This window comes from Benincasa hispida, chromosome 1 (genome assembly GCF_009727055.1).
Source record: "Benincasa hispida cultivar B227 chromosome 1, ASM972705v1, whole genome shotgun sequence".
Taxonomy (NCBI): Eukaryota; Viridiplantae; Streptophyta; class Magnoliopsida; order Cucurbitales; family Cucurbitaceae; genus Benincasa; species Benincasa hispida.
This window is the reverse complement of record NC_052349.1, coordinates 28,895,535-28,915,091: the sequence shown is the minus strand read 5'-3', so window position 1 is coordinate 28,915,091 and position 19,557 is coordinate 28,895,535. Positions and strand designations below refer to the sequence as shown.

At 36.0% G+C, this 19,557-nt stretch overlaps 2 protein-coding genes across 2 annotated transcripts; both read right to left on the bottom strand.

The window, feature by feature from the left end:
- Nucleotides 1-10,924: 10,924 nt before the first annotated feature.
- On the bottom strand, nucleotides 10,925-12,176 carry LOC120076683 (protein Ycf2-like). The gene has a single exon (XM_039030585.1). The coding sequence runs from the start codon at nucleotides 12,174-12,176 to the stop codon at nucleotides 11,151-11,153; it is 1,026 nt and encodes a 341-aa protein (XP_038886513.1). The 3' UTR covers nucleotides 10,925-11,150.
- A 5,434-nt stretch (nucleotides 12,177-17,610) lies between these two features.
- On the bottom strand, nucleotides 17,611-18,586 carry LOC120072995 (pentatricopeptide repeat-containing protein At4g18975, chloroplastic-like). The gene is made up of 4 exons (XM_039025547.1): nucleotides 18,576-18,586; nucleotides 18,249-18,457; nucleotides 18,020-18,167; nucleotides 17,611-17,946 (listed from the first exon to the last, which is right to left on the bottom strand). Exons 2-4 carry the CDS (start codon nucleotides 18,443-18,445, stop codon nucleotides 17,872-17,874), a joined length of 420 nt encoding a protein of 139 aa, XP_038881475.1. The 5' UTR covers nucleotides 18,446-18,457; nucleotides 18,576-18,586; the 3' UTR covers nucleotides 17,611-17,871.
- Between the last annotated feature and the right edge of the window lie 971 nt (nucleotides 18,587-19,557).

Sequence of the window (19,557 nt, the reverse complement as noted above, 5' to 3'; positions counted from 1 at the left end):
AGTAATTATCCCTTGTTTTATCCTTAGTGAACCAGCAAGGGAACCTTATGAGTCTACATAATAAAAGCTCCAATGATACAAGATTAATAATTAAACTCTTTAATTAAATTAATCAATATTCATTAACTTTCGGTCACTCCACTAAAGACCTGCAGCTGCACTCTTCACACTGTAGATATATTTTTGTGTCCATGGATATAATCAATCAACAGTAAGTTGACCATCACAAATTGCTCGTAACTATAGTTAGATCAAATTATCGTTTTACCCATGTAGTTATATCTAACTTCTTAAGTACCACTGATCCCTCTAATGAACAATCAGTTAGAGTTTAACTATAAATTAGACCCATCTCTGGCCAGTGAGAGGGTGAAGTGTCTTATTGTTCAAAATCCGGAATCAGTTCTTAAGGGAACAATTCATCTACTTACCCCATGACGGGGAAAAAGTAAATTTCATCTTGTGTAGCTGTGTTCCCAACTCTCCACTTGGGCAAATCTTCAAAATAGTAGGCATATTGAGTCAGTGAATCTAGTAGAAGTTCACAACTCACTCAGGATTAAGGTCAAGTCACCTATGGTCGTCCTAGTGAAATATAAGTCTCTTCAAGTAACGATATTATAAAGAGAAACTAATCATTTAACGGTCCAATCTTAGACAAACTCTTTGTATTGGATACCCTCACTCCATGTCTCCACATGAACGATCAGGATCAAATCATTTGAAACCATTTACAACTATTATAACAATTATATAGTGGATTGTATCAGTAATATCGCCAGATAAGGTACCTATTCTTATCCGGTTATTACTTAAACATGATCCACTCGTATATCAACTGTTGAGGATGGTGCCCTAAAATCTCATTGGGTCTTGTAGTTTATAAACACAAGTTTGAACAAAAGCTTATGATGTAATAATATATGATATTTTCTTCACTTTTGTCTATGAACATTGGATGTTTTAATTGCTTTACCACAAACCAATAAACTAAGATCTCTGGTTGTCATTTGTAACTTAAGCATGTATGTAGAGACATACAGGTGGATCATGCCTTAAGTGATAACCAAAATGGTCTGTAGTATATGGATATAGAAGGAAAACCTTATCCTGGTAATGCTATGGATGCGACCCGCTTTGTAGAATAGTTACAAGTATTGTGACTTGCTACAGATGGTCTGATCTTGATTATTCATATGGAGACATGCGAGCGGGGCGTTCTATACAAAGGATTTTGTATAAAACCGGGCCATGAAGTGTTATAGTATCGTTATATAACGTTGTTCATGATAGAGACTTCACTTCACTAGGATGACCATAGGTAACATGACCTCAATCCTGAGTGAGTTGGGAACTCCTGCCTTTGAGGGCGGTCCTTTGATTTGCACGGGTGCAAGTGACCAGATTGCTGACTCAAACCTACCACTTTGGGGATTCGTCTGATTTAGGAGCTGGGAACTCAGCTACACAAGATGGAACTCACACCTTCCCCGAAGTAGGGGTAAGTAGATAGATTGCTCTCTTAAGGGCTGATTTTAGGACTTAAATGATATGGCGCCACACACCTTCTCATAGTCCGAGAGGTGTCCACACATAATAGGACTATGTTGTATTGTTCATTAGAGGGATCAGTGGTACTTAAGAAGTTTGATGTAACTACTGGGGAAAAACGGTAAATTGGCCCAGCTATACTTATGAGCATCTATGAAGGGTTATCGTATTATTGATTGGTTATATCCGATGGACACAAAAATATATTTGTGGTGAAAAGAGTGCAGTTGTGGTCTTTAGGAAAAGGGAAAAGTAAATCTAAAGGACAAATCCGTAACTTTAGTCATCTATGCCATCAGCAAGATCGTTCGACATTTTTTAAAAAAATTTAGGTCGTTTATCATTTCGGATTCAATTTTTGGGTCATCTATAAAAATATTCCATCAACAATTGTGTTTGAATATAAAAGGGCAAAGATGAAAATTGTAAGTGTATGCACATTCAAAATGTCAAAGGTAGGAACAAATTTAAGTCACTAAACAAAGTTGCGCTGAATAGAAATTACTTTAACAAGGGCTGGATGTTGTTTCCAAAACTTCGCCTTCTCTTGTTTAATAATTTTCTTAAGGTCAAGATTCAACTCACTTCTAACGAGTCCAAATATCTTTTGAAAAGGTTCATTATCAGCTCTATGAACTAGCATTTCCACATACTCGCTACCTTTATGAAGACATCCATTACTTTGCTGTGTATAGCAAAATTTATTGATAATGTTAAGAAAACAATAGAAAAGAAAATTATAAGACTTACTTCGAGAAGAAGAGCTGAAGAATTTTCTTTACTTTTCTCATATGGTAGCTTGCGATTTGACTGAAACTGAAGACAAGACCAATTAAACAAGACAAGGATGTTTGTTGGTATTTGACTTTGACTAAAGATGCAATCACTAGTTATCCTTTAGGCTAAAAATGTAATAGGATGTTTGTTGACACTTTATTAACAACCTTAATAGTAGATGGTAATAATCAAATCTTCCCCCATTGCATTTACTACCGTAGATTCAGAAAATAACGCATCATGTAAATGGTTTGTTTGAAAGCAAACAAAATAGTTTTTGTTAGGATTTATGTCCTTGTTGGGGTTAATGCCCTAAATCTCGTGGGTTTCATAATTTGTGAATTATTTATACACAAATTATTTATTTAATAAAATAAAATTTTATTTTATTTGACATTTAGTCCACATAGGGCAAATTCAATAAACTAAGATCCAAGATTATTTCATATAACTTGAACATATATGTTGTTGATGAAGGAACTCTTATCAAGAGTACATCTGGGCGGAAGTAAGATCATTCCAAACTCATTGTGACAGAATTACCGCATTCATAATCTAACAGACTAGATATGCATTTAACAACAAATTACAGGCATGCTTTGAACTCTAACAACAACAAAAGAACTAGAAACATACCAGTTGAAGAACCCTTTTTCACAGAAAACACGTTCTCGTCTAAGGACTACTCCTCTCGCTCTCGCTCAGAACGTCCAAGCTATCATCCACCAAATCGTGTACCCATAAACGGAATCCTCACAAACTCGGAGCAAGGAAGACACCACCACTTGGAACCCTCGATATTCTTGGCGTGAGAATCTAGGAGGTGTGGACTCTGTTGGATTTGGTAGAGGGAAGGAGGAAGAGATAATCGTATACCACGACCAAACAAGTGGGAGAATATCATGTGTCTATCATATAAACGATGCTTAATCGTTTAGGTAGAGGTACACGATCGTTTAGTAAATCCTATGCGATCGCTTAGAAGAATTTGCATGTGTATACGATCGTTTAGAAACTTTGAGCTATCGTGTATGCTCTCGGTTTGCTATGCAATAAGCAGTATACACTATCCGGTGAGCGAATGTCTGATCCTTTACAAAATGAAAACAATTTTCATTTTATCCTTTAGTTACGAAAACTGAAAGCAACCTCCTACTATCTCATTCAGTTACGGAGAAAAAGCTGGGCAACAATTATCCTATATTTGTCAAATTAAATAATAAATATAATCATATTATATTCATTAACCTATGGTTTAATATCACATCGAATGCAACATATGAACCATAGTCTTTTCTCCTCTGCTAGATATAAATCATATTTATATCTATTTCCTTCAATTAATGTATTTAATACATTATGTCAACCATATCATATATAATTGACTCATTCAATCATATCATATATAATTGAAATCCCTTTTGTCAATTTGAACACTTCAAACTGATCCAAAAACTTATTTTCAACTTGAATCCATTGAGCTACTAAGGGGACCTTATTGACCTATGGCTCAAAGCTCCAACGATATGTGAATAGCCGATTAAACTCTTTAATGATGAGATCCATCATCTGTTAACTGCTAGACATTCCATCTTGTTCTCTTTCCTTCCTCTTGGTGGTATCGACTGTTCTTCTTCTTCACCAATGATGCTCGCAACTTCTTCTCTGACCAACTTCAACAAAACCAAAGTTAATAGAATTTAAGAAAGTGAGAGAGACCGAGACTAAGAGAGAGCGAGAGATATAGAGAGAGGGAGAGAGATATAGAGAGAGCGTGTGTGAGAGAAATAGAGAGAGAGGGAGAGGAAACAAGAGAGAGGGAGATAGAGCGAGACCAAGAGAGAGTAAAAGCAAGATACTTTTCCACATGCGCGCAAGTATATTTTGGTAATTTCAACCAAATTTGACATCAGCAAAGGGTCATTCGACATCTTTTTTTTTTATTTATTTTTAATATGGGTCATTTGATATTTTTTACCCAATTTTTATGTCATCCATACAAAAATCTCATTGTTGATCCAAGGCTCAATTAACTCATGAATTTGCCAACTTGCCTCCACCTTTGAACGCTTAAATACGTACTGGAACTTGCTCCTAGCCTTCTTGAAGAATTAATGAATTCTAGTCCAAAGTTAAAGGTATCTTAACATCTTTGAACTTTCCAAGTTGCATTTAGTGTTGAGTATTATATTGTATATCATGATGTCATGTATGTTGACCATTCAACAGTACTCTCCGCTTTTGATGAAAATTTGTGAAAGGCAAATTTGTGAAGATAATGGAATGATTCATTCTAGGAAGAATGTGCTCAGTCTCATTCATAATGGTTTTAGAATATTGTTAAAAGACGGTTGACAACCTAGTGGTAACAATATGCCTTATAAATTATTTCTGTAGCTTTTGGGTAGCAAATGTCTTAAAGTTAGATGGTAGTTCTTTGTTTCAAACCATTATTTCAGTCTCATTCATAATGGTTTTAGCAAATGTCTTAGATATAAACGTCGAAACGGGTTGGTAGCTGCTCTCTCCTGCATGTTGGGTTATTTACTTTGTGAAGGCCCAAGGCCCATTAGGGCTAAATCACTTTTTTTTTTTAAATAACCTTGCAGTCGCCTGTCAATGAGATGTAGCATGCAAACTGAGAGATTAAAACAACATAAAAGTTAGACTTTTTAGAAATCTCACCAGCAATGTTTTCCAACCATTTGGGGATCGATCCGTGGTCCGATCGAGCTGAAATTTGACACCATGTTCTTGACACGAGGGTCTTCAATCTGAATGGTGGAGATTTCGTTTGGAGCTACCTACAGTCAGCTACCGTGGGTAATTGGTTACCAATTTAAGCGAGATGTTTCTAATTTTATTCTCCTCAATTTGTTGCCATTTGTTGCCAAGATCGTTAATCTTGAGATATTTACTTTGTATGCCTCTAGTTGTGACTAAAAAGAACTTGTTGCAACCCATTATTGATTATAGTGGAGATTTTGACTTCGGTCCGTGGTTTTTTTACTCCTCGTATTAAGGGGGTTTTCCACGTCAAAATTGCTTGTGTCCTTACTTAATTATGATTGTTATTACTAGTTGATTAGTATTCTATTAGATTCACACAAGAGTGGGATAATTGATTCAAAAATATATTGTTTATCCCAACAAAGTGGTATCAGAGCCTTGGTTAAGTTAATTGGCTTTACCTTGTGTTGAATATGGATACTAGTTCTACTGAGATGGTTACCCTTAGTCAAATTATCAAGTTTGGAAAAGAAAGATGGAAGATATTTCATATGTAAATGATTTGCATCTTCTAGTTTTTTCTGAAGAGAAGCATGATGATAAAACTGATAAAGAATGGGAATTATGTTATAGAAAAGTGTTTGGGATTATGAGACTATGGGTAGAAAATAACTTTCTAAACCATATTGGTGAAGAAACTCATGTACGAACTATATGAACAAGCTTGAGTCGCTATGTGCCCCTAAAACTGGTAATAATCAAATGTTCCTGATCAAACAAATGATGACATTGAAGAATCAAGATGAAACACCCATGTTAAATCATTTGAATACATTCCAAGGTATTATTAATTAGTTATCTAGGATGAATATCAAGTGTGAGGATGAGATACATGGGTTATGGTTCCTTGGTACATTTTCGGACTCGTGGGAGACATTTAGAACTTCCTTATCGAACTCAACCCCAAATAGTGTACTAAGTATGGACTTAGTAAAAAGTAGCATATTGAACGAGGAGATGAGAAGAAAGTCATAAGGCTCTTCTTCATAATCAGATGTTCTTGTTATTAAAAGAAGGGGGAGGAGTAGGAGTAAAGGTCTAACGGAGAAAGACAAAAGCAAAAGTAAAGATGGTCGGTTTGCAAATGTTGAGCCATTATTGTCATGTGAAAGGGCATATAAAGAAGCATTGTCGGAAATTTAAAAGGGACAATAAAAATGATAAAGGCAAGGAAAAGAAGAATGACGATGTGTTGGGATTTATATCCTAAAACTCGTGATTTGTAAACAATAAACCTTATTCTAAAAATTCAATAAGTTGTTATTGAATATATATAAATTGCTTATTTCGTTTTAGAAATAAATCCAATAAACTAAAAGATCCATGACTATTACATGAGTACTTGAACTTTGTGTGGAGACATAAAAGTAGATCAGGTTCGAGTAAATAGCCAAAATGGTCTATAGTATATGAATAAGGTTGAGTGCCTTATTCTGATAACACTATCAGATGCGATCCACACTATAGTTGTTACAAGGAGTTGAAAGTGCTACAGACGACGTGACCCAATTCGTGCAAATTATGACATGAGGAGTGGGGGCGTCCTGTGCAATGGGTTTGTAGAAGATCGGACCACGAAATCAGTCACTCTTACTTTATAACGTTGTTTATTATTTAAGACTGTCTATTTCAAAGTGATAACCTAAGTAACTTAACCTTAATCCTGAGCTAACTATGAACTCCTATTTATTTGGGATTATTCTTAGATCTGTATAGGTGAGGGTTGGCCCAACAACATCGGCTCAATAAACCTCCATTTCAAGGGTAAGAACGGGTAGATAGTTGGGGACATAGGGTGCAAGATGGAATTCGCTCCTACCTGCATTTAGGGATAGTAGATAGGTTGTTCCCTTAAGTGCTGACTCTGGGTCTTGAACAAGGGACCCCACCCTCTCACTGGCCCAAAAGGGACTCGATTTGTTGATCAGATCATAAACCAATTGTTCATTAGAGGATCAGTGGGACTTAAGGAACAAGAGGTAATCTTGGGGGTAAAACAACCATTTGACCCAACCGTTATTACGAACAGCCTGTGAAGGGTTAACGTACTAATCATGGTTATATCGAGTAGATATAATATATCTACAGTAAGGGGAGTACAACTCTGGGCTTTAGTGAAGTGACCCAGCAGTTAACGAATGAGGGTTAATTCGGTGTAAAGAGTTTAGCCGATTAATCTCGGATCGTTGGAGCCCATGATCTATAGTCCACGAGGTTCTTCTATTAGCTCGTAAATGGACTAGCCTTAGAGTAGTGCCATAAGTTAATTTGAAACGTTCAAATTAGAAATAAGGGAATTAGTAATTATATGTAATATAATTACGCGTTTAATCTTAGAATTAAACGGAATTGAAGAATCAATTAATATTTACATATGATTTAAATATTAAATTCATGAATAGGGAGGGATTCATGATGGAAGAATTTGTGTAAAATTAACTTAATATTTGGTATTAAATTAATTAGAATAAATTAAATTGTTTAATTATTTATTTATTATTAATTTTATTAAAAAAATTAATTAATGAATTAATTTTGTAAAATTAATAAAAATTTCAATTTTGAAAACAAAAATTGATTTTGGAAATCAATTTAAAAAATCAAAATTGGAAAAAGATGAAAATGGAAAATCCCAAAAGTGATAATTCTCCACTTTCAGTCTTAGTAGCTCACTCATTTCCCACCAAATTCTTGATTCAATCTTCCAAACATGAGGTGCTCTTCATGCAACAATCTACTTTGCATGATTGCCTTGCAATAAATAGAGAAGATTTGGTTGAGAATCGAGTAGGCAAACTGATGCAACATATGAGTTTTTGTTGAAAAACTTTGTGGTTGAAGAAGGTGTTCTTTCATGGTGTAACAGTGAGCTTATTCTCCAAATTCCCTTTATTCAAGCTTATTTTGAGTCTCACAACTCAATCTAAGGCTCCAAGAGAATAGTAGGAAAGGCCTTAAGGTAGTTCACAAGCTGATTTGGACGAGATTTGTAGCTGAATTCGAGATTCAAATGGTTCTACAAAGGTATGTTATGAAATCCGCTTATTAGTTTATGAGCATGCTTAATTTATAACCAAAATTAATGAATTAGAATGCTTATTGATGCGTTTCACTTCCGCTGCGCATTCTCTGACACTAACACGATGACAGTGATGCAGACATAATTACTATAGCTACCGAAGATTTTTACATCTTATTTAATAGTGATGTTATAAATCTTGCTACACAACAGAGCAGTTGGGTGATTGACAGTGGTGCCTTAGTTTATTCTACATCAAAGAGGGATTTCTTTGCATCCTATACACCTGGTGATTTCGGCAATGTTAGGATGGGTAATGATGGATTAGCAAAAGCAGTTGGCATCGGAGATGTACATTTGGAGAACAAGAATGGTTCTAAGCTGATTTTGAAGAATGTGAAGCACATTCCTGATATTCGCATGAATTTTATGTCTACAGGTAAGCTTGACGATGAAGGTTTCTGTGATACCTTCTATGATGGTAAATGGAAACTTATTAAAGGCTCTATGGTGATAGCTAAGGGAGAGAAATATTCCTCACTGTATTATATGGAGGCTAAGATCACTGATTGTGATATAAATACAGTGAACGACGAAGCGAATGTTGAGCTTTGGCATAAAAGACTCAATTACATGAGTGAGAAGGGTTTGAAGATTTTAGCCAAGAAAAATCATCTTCTTGATATAAAGAGTGCACCCTAAAAAGGTGTCCCCATTGGCAGGAAAACAGGCTAGAGTTACTTTTAAGTCATCTCAGTATTCAAGGAAACCAAATGTACTAGATTTGGTATATTCTGATGTGTGTGATCCTATGAAAATAAAAATACTTAGAGGTGCATCATATTTTGTGATGTTTATTGATGATCATTCAAAGAAAATATAGGTCTATACCTTGAAGACTAAAGATCAGGTATTACAGGTGTTTAAACAGTTTCATGCCCTTGTTGAGAGAGAAACTGATAAAAAGTTGAAGTGTATTAAGATTGATAATGAAGGTAAGTATTGTGAACCTTTTGATGAGTAGTGTAAAATTCATGGTATTTGACCTCAAAAGACACCTCCTAAGACTCCTCAGTTAAATGGCATAGTTGAGAAAATGAACAAAACACTAGTTGAGAGAATGATATGCTTGCTTTCAAAATCACAGTTATCACAATCGTTCTGTAATGAAGCATTGAATATAATTGTACATGTTTTGAATCCCACACCATATGTTCCTTTGGGATCAGAAGTTCCGAATAGAATATGGTCAAATAAGGATATATCTTATGATCACTTGCATATCTTTGGTTGTAAAGCTTTTGTTCATGTTCCTAAAGATGAGAGATTGAAGCTTGATGCAAAGACTAGACTATGTGTATTTCTTGGCCATGGCCAAGATGAGTTTGGTTATAAATTATATGATCCCGTATAGAAGAAGCTCATAAGAAGTCGAGATGTTGTGTTTGTTGAAGACCAAACGATACTAGACATTGAGAAGACAAATAAAACAAAGTCTGAGCACAATGATGATCTAATTGATTTGAGTTCAGTTTCTTTGACACAACCTTCTACACAAATAGAAAATGAGGGTTTTGAGGGTTTTGAGGGTTTTGAATAGGTTGAGGCAGATGATAGTGTTCAAGAATAGTTGTCAGAAACAGAAGTTCCTATAGATGTTTCACTCAGGTAATCTATCAGAGATCGACGTATGTCAATAAGATATTCAGCTAATGAATATTTGTTATTGACTGATGGGAGAGTGCTAAAAGTTATGAAGAGGTCATAGAAGATGAGCACAAAAGATAGTGGATTGATGCCATGAAAGATGAGATGATGTATTTACATGAAAATCACATTTTTGAGCTTGTGAAATTACCTAAAGGAAAAACTACACTGAAAAATAAGTGGGTTTATAGAGTGAAACAGGAAGAACATACCTCAAATCCACGTTACAAAGCGAGATTGGTTGTCAAAGGGTTCAGTCAGAAGAAAGGTGTTGACTTTGATGAAATTTTTGATCCAGTTGTCAAGATGTCTTCTATACGTGTAGTTCTGGGTTTGGCAACTAGTTTTGACTTAGAATTTGAGCAAATGGATGTTAAGACTACATTTCTTCATGGGGACTTAGATAAAGAAATCTACATGGAACAACCAGAGAGTTTTGAACAGAAATGCAAAAAGCATATGGTGTGTAAATTGAAGAAAAGTCTTTATGGGTTGAAACAGGCACAGAGGCAGTAGTATAAGAAGTTTGAGTCAGTTATGGGAGAGTAAGGCTACTAAAAGACTACTTCTGATCATTGTGTTTTTGTCCAGAAATTTTTTGATGATGATTTTATTATATTATTGCTTTATATTGATGACATTTTGATTGTTGACATGAGTGTTTCAAGAATTTATAGGTTGAAGAAACAATTGAGCAAATCCTTTGCCATGAAGGACTTGAGGCTAGCAAAGAAAATTATTGGAATTCGAATAGTTCGAGACAAAGCTTCCAAGAGATTGTATATGTCACAAGAGCAATACTTGGAGAAGGTGCTTGAGCGTTTCAACATGAGTAAAGTGAAACCGGTCAGTTCTTCTTTATCTAGTCACTTCAAACTGAGTAGCAAATAGAGTCATTCTACAGATAAAGAGAAGGAAAATATGAGCAAAATCCCTTATGCTTCAGCAGTTGGGAGTTTGATGTATGTCATGGTATACACTAGACCTGATATTGCTCACACTGTTGGTGTTGTTAGTCGTTTTATATCCAATCCAGGAAAACAATATTGGGAGGCAGTCAAGTGCATCAAGAGATATTTGAGAGATACTTCCAGTTTGAAGCTCACATTTGGAGGTGGAAAGCTATTTCTTGTTGGGTACACTAATTCAGATATGGCAGGAGATCTAGATAACAAAAAGTCTACTACTAGTTACTTGATAACATTTGCAGGTGGTGCAGTGTTGATGCTCGGAATTATGTGGTAGAAATATGGATTGCAATGCGTCGATGGAATTGCGTTGTGCACTCAAGTTTTCCCAGTGGAATTCAAGTATAAATTCCTCTGAGTTTCTTGGTAAGTCCAGGGTCGAACACAAGGACTTGTGAAGGATCTGCAGGATCCCAAATGAATTGGCTTATTCGAAAAAAGCCTTGTTTCTTGGAAGATCTATCTCGTGTCTGGTACTGTACGGTTCCACTCTGCAAGAACTCCGAATCATTCTCTTGAAGCTCATCCTCTTCATCATAAATGATCCGCTTGCCCCGAAATGACCTAGCCCAATAGGGAAATCCCAATTCATTGGGCCTTTCGATACAATCAAATAGAAAGCCCCAAGGGCGCCATATTCTAGGAGCCCAAACTATGTGATTGAATAAATCCTCCTCTATCTGTTGCGGGTCGAGGACTCCTTCTCCTTCCCCTTCTTCAAACTCCGATTCGTATTGTTCATAGAGAAATCTCTGATCAACGATAGAACAAGATCCATTTTGTATCATATCTAAGGGATTCCTGGGTTCGGGCCGAAGAAGCAATGTCACTCGATCATTATCAAATCGACTGCAATCTTTTTCTGTCCGTGAGGATCCCAACAGAGCGCCTTCTACTTCTAATAGGCCATGAACTAGATCAGAATCATTCTCAACAAGCCTATAAGAAGTGATCCCATTATTTTCATCGGGTCCGGGTAGAGACCAAAGGTCTTGAACGACCGATCCGGCAAAACAACTCAAAAGATAAAGAAGTATCGTTAATTTCTTCATGCTCGTTTCAAGTTCGAAGTACCATTTGTACAAATAAGAACCCCCTTCGTTACATGATTTCTTCTTCATATAGATAGATATAGGATCTATGGAGCAATTACTTAGAAGTACATTTTGTGCAACAGCCCTTCCTATCTGATAGAAAAGGATCCCATGATCCTGAACCGATCTTACCTGGGATCGCAAATCCCAAGTTTGTCTATGAAGAGCAGATCTAATTATATTAGTGTCTATAATTGATTTCTTCTGCGTAATACTAATCGATAGGGCCTCATTGGTAAGTGCTACAAGATCTCGTAGATTGGAACCCATGGTTATGAAACCGAATCCATTAGTATGGAACATTTTCTTTTCCAAGTGAAATCCCCTAGTATATGAAAGAGTGAAAAAGTGCTTTCGTTGTTGTGGAATAAGAAACCTTCGTATTTTAATGCATGTATTTAATTTATTCGGAGCTATTAGAGCGGGATCCACTTTTTGGGGAATATGGGTTGAAGCAATAACAAGAATATTTCTAGTGGAACATCTTTCACAATCCCTGGAGAGATAGTTCACTAATAGACCAAGGGATAAGTAATTCGACTCATTCACATCCAGATCATGAATGTTTGGAATCCATATTATGCAAGGAGACATTGCTTTTGCTAATTTGGGTTTGTTATTTGTGTTGATGAAAAAGAAATAAATAAAGGCGGCGGATTTGAGAAAGACAATTGCATTGATAGATGCAATAAGTATGCGATGAATGGGTTGAGAAGATCTTTAGCTAGCATTACTCGGGAATGCGTCAGACTATGTGATCATGTTACAACCATGCACAGCAAGTCATTTTCTAATGTAAATGTGATGCTCCTAAGTCTAGGACGCATATGTTGAATGCAAATTGTCCATTGAGCTTATCCCTAAGTCTCTACTCTTGTCCTATGCGTTGATGCAAAATGCATGAAAGCAAGGTGACTGCATACAATCATATCTTATCGCTAAGATGCATGCAATGCATTAATAACAAATAGTGCTCATTCCTAAGCACCTATCTCTCGTTTATGCGTTCTAATCTGGTTCTTCCAAACTTAGATTCTAACCTGACCTTCCCAAGGCTAGATTCTGTCCTTAGACTACCCTCCCGAGTATCTCTAATGGACGAATGAAGCATACATAAACAAGATAATCGTAAAGAATGAAGATTCCCTAGTTATACTAGCTAAATGCTTCTCAACCCATTCAACTAATTTAGCTACTCATGCGTGAACAACAGAGAGTGAACAAATATAGAGAAGGAAATTTCATTCTTATAAATGAGTTGAGTACAAAATGTCAATGGAAAGTAAAGGAAGAGAGCCCGGTAGCAATTCCTTGCTGACCGAGGCTTTTTACACTGATTCTCTATTCTGATCTAAAGATATTCCTGCTTCCGCAGGCGTCGACCCTCTCTTTATTTTGGAGCTTCCGGCACTTTCCCAACCTTACCGGAACGATCTACCGACACAACTTTCTTCCTCGCGTCCGCCTTAAAATGAAAGAAAACTATGGACTGAGGCGTGAACTTGTGGAACAAAAGATTGTAAAAGTCGTGAACCCCCTTCTGAAGAATGCACTTGGTATTTATAGAGTTTCCATGGGAAAGGCGGCTTCTCCCTCCTGGTTGTACAGATAGGACAGCTTTAATTCCTAACTGATGCGTCGGATAATTGTCACTGATAAAGCTGAATGTACTTCGTGACCGTTATCGGCTGTCAACTTAATTTAGATCCGACTGTCCTCAGCTTTCTGTCTCATCGCTCTTAATTATCCTTTCACTCGGATGCGTCCACCATGTTGTGCTGACCAAGTTGCGGCGATCCTTCTTGGGTGAATGTGTGCGAGCACGATCAACGCAAAACCTTGCGATGAAGTTGCGCTCGACCAATGAATTCCTATGATCGCAATCTTTGCATTGCGTGAACGCATATTCTGCAAAAAAAATACAAAAATCAATAGTTCTGATGCGATGAACGCATGCGACCACAATATTATAGAATTTATGCTTAATGGACGCAATTAATCATATTTCATCAATGAAATCTAACATTGTTTAAGAACTTAGCACTATGATAACGTGCATTTCTGCCCGTTATTAAGTATCTTGGCAGTTATGGTTGTAGAAGTGTGTGTTGCACTTTCTACAATTGAAGCGGAGTATATTGCTGCAGCAGAGGCTTGTAAAAAGATGCTGTGGATGAAGCGCTTTATACAAGAGCTTGGCTTCAAGCAACAAAGATATGTGATATACTGCGATAATCATAGTGTTATTAATCTTGGTAAGAATGCTACATTTCATTCTAGAACAAAGCATATAGATGTGAGGTATCACTGGATGAGAGATGCTTTGAATGATGAATTGTTTGATCTTGAGAAGATACATACTAATCATAATGGATCCAATATGTTGATGAAGAATCTACCAAGAGAGAAGCTTGAGTTTTGTCGTTCCACCGTGGGAATGACAAGTTCCTCCACAAAGTGAAATAGGGAGAGATTTGTTGGGTTATTTACTTTGTGAAGGCCTAAGGCCCATTAGGGTTAAATCACTTTTTTTTTTTTTAAATAACTTTGTAGTCGTCGGTCATGAGATGTAGCATGAAATACGAGAGATTAAAACGGCAGAAAAATTAGACTTTTTGGCAATCCGACCAACAATGTTTTTCAGCCATTGGAGATTAATTTGTGATCCGATCAAGCTGAAATTTTGATGACATGTTTTTGACACGAGGGTCTTCAATCTGAACGTTGGAGATTTCGTTTGGAGCTACTTACAGTATAATACCATAGGTAATTGGTTGCCAATTCAAGTGAGACGTTTCTAATTTTATTCTCCTCAATTTGTTGTTGTTTGTTGCCAAGATTGTTAATTTTGAGATATTTACTGTGTATGCCTCTAGTTGTGACTAGGGAGAACTCATTATAACCCGTTATTGATTATAGTGGAGATTTTGACTTCGGTACGTAGTTTTTTTTACTCCTCACATTGAGGGGTTTTTCCACATTAAAATTGTTTGTGTCCTTACTTGATTATTATTGTTATTGCTAGTTAATTAGTATTCTATTAGATTCACACCAGAGTGGGATAATTGATTAAAAAATATATTGTTTATTCCAACACTGCATGCCCCTCCACTGCCCATTTCACAAAGAAGTGAACTTGTGGTTCTTACTTGCAGATCCGAATTCAAATAATGTGTGGTTTTACCAGAAGGTCAGTTTCATGGATGAGGCTACAACCATAATTGCTGCTTCCAAGGCGATTGAGTAACAAATGGAGGGATCTGGAGCAAGTGTGAAGGAAACCAGTGCTGCAGTTAGGGAAGCAGTGGAGAAGGTAAAAGCAGGATCAAGACTGGTTCTAGGCAAGTTCCACGCCCCAGCTGAGGGAAACTACAATTTAACTTGTTACTGCCTGTGTGATTCTTGGATCGGTTGCGATAACGAAACAAACCTGAAAGTGAAAATCTTGAAACGTACCCGTGCGGGTACCCATGGAGGCCTTATGGAAAAAGAAGGACCAACCATGGAAGATGGAATTGAAGAGGAAGAGGAAAATGATGATTACGAGAGCTGTGTACAACCGGAGACGAAGCTGATGAACAAGATGTGAAAAAGAATAGCCCTATTGCCAATGGAAAAGCATATAAGCAGAGTCTAAGTTCAGAAGGCTCTGATTCTGATGATGAATGAAAAACCGTTCTATTATTAGTGAGACAACCGACCCCTCCCGTGAGTAAATGGACTCTTCCACACAGTGATAGTGCATTAGAACTTTTTTTTCTTCTTTCTTTTTTTTTTTGTCTCTATATACCAATTTAGAAGTTTTACGGCAACAAGATTGACTTTAAAACAGATTATGCTAGAGGAAACATAATCTTATTTTGAGTTTTAAAGCATGCATTTTCAGAAAATCACAAATGGGTTTTATGTTACATATCTCTTAATGAATTCTTCAAATTTCAAGCTGTTTTTCATTCCAATTCAGTACCAAATCAACCGTGAACCACCAAGAGATCTTCTCTACTATTCTTAACCTTAAAATTGAGTGGTGGAACTCAGATTTGAGTGAATTTGTTGAAAGAGTTATGTGGGTTTCAAGAGAAAGAAGAAGAAGTCAGCTGAAACCAGATTTCAGCAACTATATCTTCCTTCATCAGCTCAATTGGAGAGTTTTAACCAGCCTTTACATGCAACCACTTCAGAAATTGAGCTTGGCCAGCAGCTGCTTGAAATTTAGATGATGGGATTTGTGTGTATCTCATGGAGGAACACCTCCTACTAAGATCAACCCACTTTTGGGTTTCAATTTCCAATTTTTTCTTTTTAAATTTAAATTCAATTTAATTAATTCATAATCAATTAATACTTTAATTTAATTCATTCATAATTAATTAAATCTAAATCATTCAATTTCCTAAATTGAATTTAAATTGGAAAATGATTTCTAATTAATTAAATTTTAATATCAAATATTAAATTGATCACACACCTAATTTTAAACATGAATCTTATTCATGTAATTAATATTTAAATCAATATTTAAATATTATAAACTCTCCAATTTCGTTTAATTTCAACAAATTAAACGTTAATTATATCGAATATAATTAAACAAACCCTAATTTGATTTTGAATTTATTCAAACTCAAAACCCTAATTTCAATTTAAACATTTCTTTGAAATTCAATTTGAACACTCCAAATTGATATCATACCAAATTCACTCAATTTAATAATTCAAGGTGTTCATGTTTTACGAGCTAGTAGAGAAACTTTATGGACTTACAGATCATAAGCTCCAATGATTAAGATTAATTGGGTAAACTCTTTAGACCAAATTAATCAGTATTCGTTAACTATCGGATCACACCACTATAGCTCGATAGTTGCACTCTCCTCACTGTAGATATATTTGTGTCCACACGATATAACCATAACTAGTAAGTCGACCCTTCACAGGTTGTTCGTGATATCGTCTAGGTCAATGTGCTGTTTTAACCTCAATATTATGTCTTGTTCTTTAACTTCCAACTAATCCTCCAATGAACAATTGGTTTATGATCCAATAACTAAATGGATCCAATCACTAAATGGATCCCTCTCGAGCCAGTGAGAGGGTGGGACCCATTGTTCAAGATTTGGATTCAGTACTTAAGAGAACAACCTTTCTCATATCCCTAAATCGGGTAGGCGTGAATTCTGTCTTGCACCCTATGTTCCCAACTATCTACCAGGTCTTACCCCTTAAATGGGAGGCTTATTGAGCCGGCGTTGTTGAGTCAACCCTCACCTATGCAAATCTAAAGTTAATCTCGAATAGACAAGAGTTCATAGTTAAGATTGAGTTACCTAGGCCATCTAAGCAAAATAGTTAGTCTTAAATAGTAAACAACGTTAAAAAGTAAGAGTGACTTATTTCTTGTTTGATCTTATGCAAACTCATTGCATAGGACGCTCCCACTCCTCATGTGAATACATGAACGAATCTGGATCACTTCGTTTTTAGTATCTTTACAACAACTTGTAACTACTATAGAGTAGGCCGCATCCAATAATTTTACCAGAATAAGGTACCCAACCTTAATCATGTACTAGACTGTTTTGGCTATTTACTCGAACTTGATCAATCTTTATGTCTCTACATAAAGTTAAGTATTCATGTAATAGCCATAAATCTTAGATTATTGGATTTAGACTCTATGAATGCAATTAATAGATTCAATATCTTTATTGAAGAAATGTCGAATAACATCTTTTATTGATAATAAAATATATTTAATTTTACAAACTGCGAGTTTTAAGACATAAAACCCAATACAAACCCCATGAAATCATGCTCAAAACTGGATTCTTTTGACATACATTCATCTTCCAAAATTTCATCTGGATCTTCACTCATTTCTTCATCATCTTCAAGACTAGAATCCTTAGGCTCTGTTGAACTATGTTCCATTTTGTCAAGCTCACTAAAACCATTACTGAAATTACTATTTTGTACAGTACGACCCGAGTTCAGGAGGGGTACATGAATGAACCGGTATCACATCCGAACGAGAGGGATCCTGAAGACATGAAAGTATGGTTAAGAAAGGTTTAAAAAAATTGAAAGTTACTACCTATACCAACAACGTGCACCTTCCTTTTCGGTGGCTCAATCATAAGAACTCTAGCTTGGAGTAATCCTATGTTGGGTAACTTCCTGGGAAATTTCCTAGGACTCATGTGAGCGAGGACAAAGCATGCTGAAAGGACCCGTGTTGGTTTATGGGGACAACTTTCACTTCTAAAGTATTCAAGGCAAGGAAGGAATGGGTAAAGCTTTGTATTCAGTTGAAACTACTTCTGTAGCAATAAAACTGAATACCTCAAATAACTTGTGATTGCCCGATCGTAGTAGAGGGATATCACTTTATAAAAGAATATAGGAGGCATGCTCTCCAGATGCTGAGAAAACAATTTGTTCCAAAACTCTTCAGCTTCATCAAGTCTTCCATCTTCAGCTAAGGCATTTAATAACGTGAAATAGCTTCCCATTGTTCTTCCTTGGCCTTTACTTAACATCCATTTCGTCAACTACAATAGTACACCCATTTTTCTTAACTCATTTGGTCGGAAACATCGTCAAGAGAAACGGCAGAGCAAGAAAGGACACAAAATAAACATGCAAGAAGGTCCTACATAGGAAATGTACCTGAATTATCCTCTTCCATTCTCTTTGTGTGTTTTTTTTTTTTTTTTTTTTGGAAAATTAAAAGCATTATTTAAAAATCGCTTGATGTTTGGTTATGCTGTCAAGAGTAATTAAAATCTTGAATCCTAAAAGCACTTAAAATGCTTCTTTCAAAAGTCTTAAAATGCATCCCAAATATACCCTGTATCAAGATGACAGAAAAGATTTTCTGCAATGAAAATTCAATTTCAATAGGCATAATGGCATCCTTCTTTTTGTGGATGGAGGGTATTGGATTAGTGAGACAAGAACAAGAGAGCTTACACAATCAACAAGCATGCTGCCATGGATTTGATCCCAATTCTCTTTTTGGTTTTCCAGACCCGAGGATATCTCGGCCGTGGACCCTTTGCAGCGCATACCTAAAAATAAGTCGAAATTCTTGGGTAAGAAGTGAAAGAAAAGGTCAGGATCTGTCTAAAAATTACGATACATAAATCCAATTTCCATTTATCAGACATTGCTTCTTCACAATCGAAATGAACAAACGACGTATAAGGTATAAGTCTGATTAAGTTTCATTATGGCTAGCAACAAAGCAATTGACCAGAAGGCTTACAACTGAACTGCTCGCACGCCAGGAAAATGTAACAGATTCTATCCTTTTGGATATGATGGAAAAGTGTAAATCAAAGTAAGCATCCTGAGCCAGCAAATGAAAACAAATATCAATAGATTTTGATAAATTGAAATCCAAATTTTTAACTCTAAGAGCTTAGGAGGAAGAACGAAGCAGAAGCGCGAAATCACTATTGAAGGGAAGAAGAGTGAATTTCATCATCTAGCACAAAGCATTCTTCGTATCTAAGAACAAATTTTTCGTTTTCGTTCTGAAATCTTCTCAGTAATCAAACACAAACGTTGAGAGAGATAGAATGAGAAAAAGGGAGAGTTTTAGATAATAAATAAAAAATTTTGAGGTGGATGTAGTCTTCCTAGAATA